At 43.1% G+C, this 7,833-nt stretch overlaps 1 protein-coding gene across 1 annotated transcript; it reads right to left on the bottom strand.

Moving 5' to 3' along the window:
* Positions 1 to 1,700: 1,700 nt before the first annotated feature.
* On the bottom strand, positions 1,701 to 6,735 carry gprin3b (GPRIN family member 3b). Its single transcript, XM_080462719.1, has 2 exons — positions 6,408 to 6,735; positions 1,701 to 4,585 (listed from the first exon to the last, which is right to left on the bottom strand). Exon 2 carries the CDS (start codon positions 4,489 to 4,491, stop codon positions 2,317 to 2,319), a length of 2,175 nt encoding a protein of 724 aa, XP_080318845.1. The 5' UTR covers positions 4,492 to 4,585; positions 6,408 to 6,735; the 3' UTR covers positions 1,701 to 2,316.
* Positions 6,736 to 7,833: the final 1,098 nt, after the last annotated feature.

Here is a 7,833-nt window from a genome sequence, read left to right on the forward strand (position 1 = left end):
TAAAACATTGAACTCAAGACCAATCACAACTTTCCATTATGAAATGAAATTTTCAAGTATTTAACTTACTCTCTGATTAAAACAATCAGGAGTCGGAGCTTTCATCCCAAACTGGAGCTAATAAATAATTATCTTGCAAACAATGAACCTGTCATTTGGAGGTTGTTTCTGTCAGTGCACTGATTTAAAGCAGCAGAGAGATTGGTTCGAAGCTGAAATAAAGTCTGATGCGACTGAAAGCCTCTGCATGCAGCTCCTTTGAGATCTGACAAAAAGACAACACTGCAGACTTTCTGCTGCCACTTTGAAACATCAGGACCAGCGACATCTTCTTTGTGCGTCACCAACATCGCTGTTATACCGAAGAGTTTTAATATTTACATATTCCTTCTTTCCTTCCTATGATTTGATCCACGTCAACATTTGGCAGGTTGAGCTCCGGCAGAATTTTCTCTCGGTTTGCCTCAAAGTGAGGTGGAGTCCTGTCTGTTCAGGTCTGTTATCCGCACAGCAATGTACCAAATTCATAACATCTTACTGCTTTCTGTGGGTAAAATCAACTTTGCTACTACGATTTTATGCTTAAAAGAAAATATTCCTCTTAAACATCTTTCCTTGTGACGCATATTCATAACATGCCGTAACTTCATAGTTTCAGAATTACGTCAAGACGACTCAACAAACCAAAACATAAAATGTTCTCATTAATGTTCATTTATGTACATTCAATAACAAATGTTTACATGGTAAGGACATTTGCTCCAAGTATTTATATCTTGTGCTCTTTGTCAAAGCGTTAGCAGTCTTGTAGCACTTCACACTGATAGTCACATTCAACAATTCACACACACCAATGACAATGGCTGCAAGGCAAGACGCTCAAACTCCATTGGGAGCAATTTGGGGTTTACCGTCTTGCTCAAGAACATTTTGACATAGGCAGGTTGGGATGGGGGATCAAATCTACAACCTTGTGGTTTGAAGACGACCCGCTGTACTAACTGAGCCACGGCTTCTGCTGGGAGCTCCTTCATGATAAAGAGCCAACCTTATCTCCTCTTTGGAAATGGGCAGCAGTCGATACTGTAAAATAAAGATCCTGGGTTGGTCTGTTTAACACTGGTTCCAATTGAGTTATTTTTCTCTCTGGAATTAGTTTTTACTGTTATTTTCACAAACATATGCAAGCTTTATCATTTCTTTTTACACTTAACACACTAACAATCTTCAAAGAATCCAGATTTCTTGACAGTAAAAAGGAAATAATTGGGAGCTCATCTTTGTTTTGTTTTTTAAAAACTTCCTGCACTCACAAGGGGTCACAAACCGCCTCCCAACACTCAACACAGACATATCCCGCCACTCTTCAGGTGACTGTACGTCTGCTCTCAGCTGCAGTCTGTCGCTCCTCAGCGTCTCCTGTGGACAGGCCTCATGCTGCCTGCTGCTCTACCTCTCCTGACACGTGCGCCTGGCTTACCTCTCACACCAACACTGTGTTTTTATATGGGAAGTAGACTTTTGAAGCATTCTACCCATCATTTTTTTGTATGTACATCCATAAGTAACAAAAATTATTAATCTATTAAGGAGCTTTAAAAAAAAAAAAAAAAAAAAAAGTACAATACTGTGGCCACAACACATCAATGCCATCTCTGCAAGTGAGAAATAAAGACTTTGTTAAGCTCATCTCATTTTTATAATTTTAATAGAAAACCAAAGACAAACAGAGATTTAACAGTGCAATCATGTGTGCATACAGTTTTTTTTTAAATTACTCACTGAAAATAAATAAGCATTAAAAGAAAATACAGCAATCTTATAAATATAGGGCCCCAAAAACACCTGGAAAACATGTACCAAACGCAATGAGATGTTGGTTTAATATATATTCACAAGTATTCTGACAGTAAATTAAATATTTACTCAATGATCAGCGCCCTTCACTGTGAGGGCACTGGACTTTATTTTAAGGTCAAACATCTGCCATTGTAACTAAGATACATGCGTTTCACTATTATTGCATTTGTTAATTAAAAACCGTTGAGAGTTCTTCCTCTCTTTTCATGATTACTATTTCTAAAAAACAAGTCTTGAATTGTTCATCACATATTTTTTTTTCTTCTATTTCCTACCGTGTTTGATCACACACATCACAAATAATTGGACTCTTGATGCTACAACATTCCAGTATACTTACTTATGGGGATCATCGTCCCATTAATGTTTCACTTGGCATTGCACTCTCAATAAGGGGAGGACAAACATATTGACCTCTTGGAGGAGGGGTGTGACATTGAGTACCTCTGTGCTGTGCTACTCGAGGACGGAGGAGGGAGGGGGACGCACGCAGCAGTTGGGCCGCCTGACATTTTGCAGCATTGACCTGAAAATGTTCTGCTGCCTCCTTTTGTTCTTTCTGCCACGTTGTGGCGAACTGCCGCCAGAGATTGACTTTCGAAAGGAGGTCTGGGCTATCAGTTTCCTCTCCTGCTCCTTGATCTTGCATTGCAGGTGGCTCTGAATGGCGAAACCAAGAGATTCTGGATCCACCGAGGCGCCGTAGACCTCCCAAGTCATCCCTTGTTCATCCCAGACAACGTCATGAACACTCTTTCCTTTCTGCTTCTCTGACTGGTCGTCATCTTCAGCAGCTCGCTCGGGTTCTATCTTCTGTTTGCTGGACTTTGTCTCCTTCGCCTTCCCTTTGCCTTCTTTACTTTTCTCCTTTGAGGTGCCATCTTTTTTTCCAGTGAGACCTGGCTTAGATGTGGCAGCTGTGGTTGTTTTTGTTGTTGGTGTGGTTGTTTTTGTTGTTGGCGGGGCTTGGCCAGCCTTGGCGGTTGCAGCAGCGGCCTGAGACAGTCCAGCTTTGTTACTGTCAGCAGATCCACACTTGGTAACGCCAGCCGTCTCTGGGGATGTCACCGGTTTCAGAGAAATAGCTTCACCACCGGCTGTATTTGCTGCAGACGTCTTGATTTCGGGTTTATGTTGAGAGTTACCCATCTCGCCTTGCTTCTTGTGGTTGCTGTGTTCAATATTGATTTGATAAACTGGCTGGATGTTGCACGGAGCCGAACCCGGTTCTTTCGGTTTGGCGCCCAGCCTCGAGTTGTGCTGCAGTGACAAAGTGTCTGAGTGGAAAACGATACCAGCATTTTGATCAGAGCACATCTCTGCCTCCACGGTGAGTCTCTCTGGCTTCAGATCGGCCGAGGCACGTGGAGAATTCACACTTATCTGATGGAGTGCTCTGCCATCATTAACCTGGTAGATGACAGCCAAGCTCTGCACCTCCTCCCTGGGGACTGCGCCGCCGCTCGGCCTGCGAGTCACAGCGAAGGGCAGCAGACTCGGACTTGTTGCCACGGCCTTGCTGCACATGTGTGCCACCGCCTGAACCTCCATGTCATGACACCGCTTGACTGGACCTGGTGAGAGAGACGAGGTCATCGTGGAAGCTTCCCTGTAGACCTTGCAGTGCTGATGCCCTTCAAACGCAGCTGTGTCAGTCTGGCTGGTTTCCGCAGCCACCTGCCCCTCAGCCAACATGCTTTGTGTGGCCTGCGGCTGAACGGAAGAGAGCTTCTGAAAAGACGTTGGCTGATGTTTGTCTGAGCAGACCTGTGGCGTCTTTACTGATTGAAAATCCTTCGCTGGACGTGTTGAACACAAGTTCTCATTCATAGACGTGATGTCCGGTTCTTTACAAGTTGAAGTTTCGATGCATTGTTTGGATTTTGACGACTCTTGCAAAGACACAGAACTCTGTATACGACCAGACTCTTTACCTTTCTGGGGCACAGCTGTGCCAGTGTACTGGGTCGCTGGAACACTTCTTTCATTATTATTGTCTTGCAGACATTCGGATTCTGTATTCCTTAATTCCCCGGTGTTGTTCAGATTGTTGTCGTTTGCATCGTGTTCATTGTTCCCATTTGATGTTGCTTTAGCTGAGGATGTCAGCGTTGGACGCTCCTCCTCTGTGGCTACTCTGCATTGGCTGCTGTGCACCTCGACCTTTGACTTTGCAGCAGATGCCAATCCGACCATACACACGTCCGTTTCATTAGTCAGAGTTAATGTTTTCATGTTTGCATTAGAATCCCTCTGGTCATCTCCTGCCTCAACCCCACGTTTACCTGTTGAACTCAGGTTTGGCAAACGCGGGTCTGCATCCATCACATGTCCCGATGTGATCTGATTTCCATTACCGGGTGCTGGTTCGTTGAACACCGAGCTGCTAACCGGTTCACCTCCCTTGGAAGGGGTTTTTTGGGTATGTGCGACGGCGTTAGTGTCAGCATTCTTCAAAGACTGGTTGTCCATGTCAGGAGATGTGTGGGTGGGTTTTGGACAGTCCTGAGAGAGTTTGAGGTTGGGCTCCTTGGCCCAGTTGGCATTGGATTCCTTATTGCTCTGCGTGTCCATCACAGCCAGTTGAGGCACCATCTGGACTGTCACTGTCCTTTTTGGGTTCGTTCCCATGTTGGATTCACTGTTTCAGCCTTGAAATATGGTCGTAATCTACAGGTGCAAACAGATGTACAGTGAGAGTGATATCTGATGCTTTTTCAGTTCCCTAAAGGACAGAAATAGAGATAGACTTAGTTCGTTGTAGCTCATTACCTTTATCACAGCTTACATTCACTCAATCTGCACTCTAATTACACAGATCTACTCAGTACATTCATTTAAATAATCACTGTTTCACTAAAGAGCCGACCAGAACAACAAATGACCCCTACTTACATAATATTACCACTGCTTTGAATTGAGATTCATATTTGTAATTCAAAGTAATGATTATAATAGCCTATATAATTCATAGTAATATAATGAATGCAGCCACATATTCTTAACATGATGTAATCCTTTTACAAAGATGACTTATAGACTCTTAAATGTAAAATTATTTTTATGAAAGGACCCATTACATGACATTAAAGCTACACAAAAAAACAAAAAACTACTCAGGTGGATCCCTGAAGAGTAAAATGCTAAAACGCTGTGTCAGACTAAAAATACCAATAAGACCTTTAAGTGTCCACGAACTAAACAATCAGCTTTATGGCAACATCTCGGCCATTCTTCATATCATAATAAAACACCAACGATATGAACATCATTTTGGATGATCAAGTATTAAAAGGTGAAGCTGACAGACAGAACAATTTGTGACATTATTCTAATGGATTTAAATGACACCCCCTCCCAATTCAATTGAAAGTGTACCTTGAGGACATTTAAAATCTGCCTTTTAATCACTGTCTTTTACTTTGTTGTGCAGTGAAAGATATTAAGAGGTTTGGTTTGAAAGCCGACAAAATGCCCCGAGACCTTCTTTTGTCCAGCGATCAATAAGCAGTAAATACTGAGCAGTGACCCACAGTCTCACAGTTATCTTCATCTGTGAACTGATGAATGACTCCTGCTCAGTGTGAAAAAGCATCCAACCAATTCTTCAAGTAATGCACCAGCACTCTGAAAACACATGAATTATTTGATCTTTTTTAAATGAAGCCAACAGATTCCACTGTGAGCAAGGCTGAACTCAACTAAAAAACCTTTGGGCTGCATTTGGAGGGAGAGGGAGAGAGAGAGAGAGAGAGAGTGAGAGAGAGAGAGAGAGAGGGGAAGATGGGGGGAGCCACCAATTGATAATTCATTGAGCTACAGCAAAGAGAGCACCAGTTGGCCTTTTCCTTTTCAGTGACATTATTGATGAAATTCGATTGCGCATAATTTACACTTCATCTCATTAAGACTGATGTTAAATCCAGCCTCGTTTTTGAGGCGTTTTCGATTCTGACAGCATGTTGTTTTTCTTTTGGAGAGTCACAATATGTCTGATTATCCAAAATAAGTAATAGTCATACAGCCACGCTTATCTAACGATCTCAATCTGCCGCTTAACACGATTACTGATCAGAAAAACACCAATTTTAAGTGTGACTGGATGTAGGGAACAGTAGGCAGCAGGTTTGGGTCGTGGACAGGTGTAGCCTATGTGTGTGTGTGTGTGTGCGTGCTCTGCTACGATGCATCTGCCAGTCTGTTGTCGAAGCGCAAATATTTATGGAAAGCATATCCTGACTTGTAATAAGATATTCAAGAATCAAGCGGCGTGGCCGCTGTGTTTTTTTTTTGTTTTTTTTTTTGGCGTGCCTGCAGCAGTTTGGAAACCGACAGAAAGAGTGAATTCATGCAAAACGGCCGAAGACAACAGCTTGGCGCACACGACCTATTCAGGCCAATTAAGATCTATGTCATGTACTTGAGCTCCTTATCCAACATCTCACAAAGGACGGATGTTGGCTGATTTGATTTGACCTTGCGGGCGAATTATAACCATCAAACACAGAGGAAAGCAACAGACTAATTAACAGATGGAGATGACTTACCTTCAACGCGTATTTACGTCCTGCGCCTTTTCGCGCGTCCGTGCCAGTGAGAGATCGAACTAAACCCTGGAAATAAATATGAAAAAAAAAAAAAAAAAAATCAACCCTGTGTCGGTGACACCAAGCCACGCCTTCCGCCACAATATGGGTCTTGGAGTTATCGATCCTCCACAGTCGAGCGCAAAATTCAAGCTCCCTGACTGATTGACCGTGCGCAATGAGTCACCGCCGACCGACCGACTCCGGGGATGCTGCCGCCGCCGAGGAGGTCTTTATTACCGGGGGCCATCACAAGATGGACCGCTCGTGGTGCGCGTTATCCCAGACTGAACGGGTCCGGGCGGGCAGGGCGGGCAGCGCGGTGCGGCGGAGTGAAACCCAGATGAATGGATGAATGGGTGGAGAGGCAAGGTTGTAACAGCCGCAGGCTCTCAAAAGGAGGGTCACTTGCACTTGAAATTGATTACTTTTAGATCCTTGCAGCAGCATTGCCTCATAAGGCGACATGCAATATTTATAGACAGTAAAGGGATTGTTTGTCCTGCGCTTCTGTCATTCAAAAACGGATTTATGGACTTGACCCTGATATCTGGCTGCTTGGAGAGATGCATTAAGCAAAATTGGGTTATGTTAATGAATAGGTGGCAATACAATGAAAAGAACATTTAGTTTAGACTATATGTTGCTATATCATCATATAAAGAAGCAGCTCACTTGAAGTTATTTTTGACAACCTTGGTTATTCATTAAGAGCCTGCAACTATTCGATATATATATATATATATATATATATATATATATATATATATATATATTTTCAGAGCAGCAATCTGGCCTTGCCTGTGCTTTACTTTGAAGTTCGGCCTTAAAACTTTCTGACTTAATGTTAGAACTGACTCAGGTCTCTTTTTTCAGTCAAGCTGCTCTAGGTTTATTAGACTACTGATTGATTGTTTGATTTATTGCACTGAATTCACCTCTGTCCTTCTTTCCCCATACACCCCAATGTCTGTATGTCACTTATCCTCTCTCTCTCTCTCTCTCTCTCTCTCTCTCTCTCTCTCTCTCTCTCTCTCTCTCTCTCTCTCTCTCTCTCTCTCTCTCTCTCTCTCTCTCTCTCTCTCTCTCTCTCACCATGGAGTCAGACCTTTACGGTCTATGCTTCTTAATCCCATCAAGTGTGGATAAGCTTACTGTCTTATGTCAAATCATTTCTTGTTCTTTGTCTCCGTCCTATGTTCTCGCTCTTACAATCCCCTGATTCAGGTCTGGGCACGGTGTACTGTCCGCAGACCACACAAGGCCTTTTGGTTGTCCCTGAGCAGCAAGGGGTCACTGAGGAATTATGAATGAAACGAGAATAAGTGTATATGAAGCAGCTGCAGATACAGCTGCTTTGCTCTCATTTTGGAGGTAATAGGAGTTG

The sequence above is a fragment of the Lipophrys pholis genome, assembly GCF_963383615.2.
Source record: "Lipophrys pholis genome assembly, chromosome: 5".
Classification (NCBI taxonomy): domain Eukaryota; kingdom Metazoa; phylum Chordata; class Actinopteri; order Blenniiformes; family Blenniidae; genus Lipophrys; species Lipophrys pholis.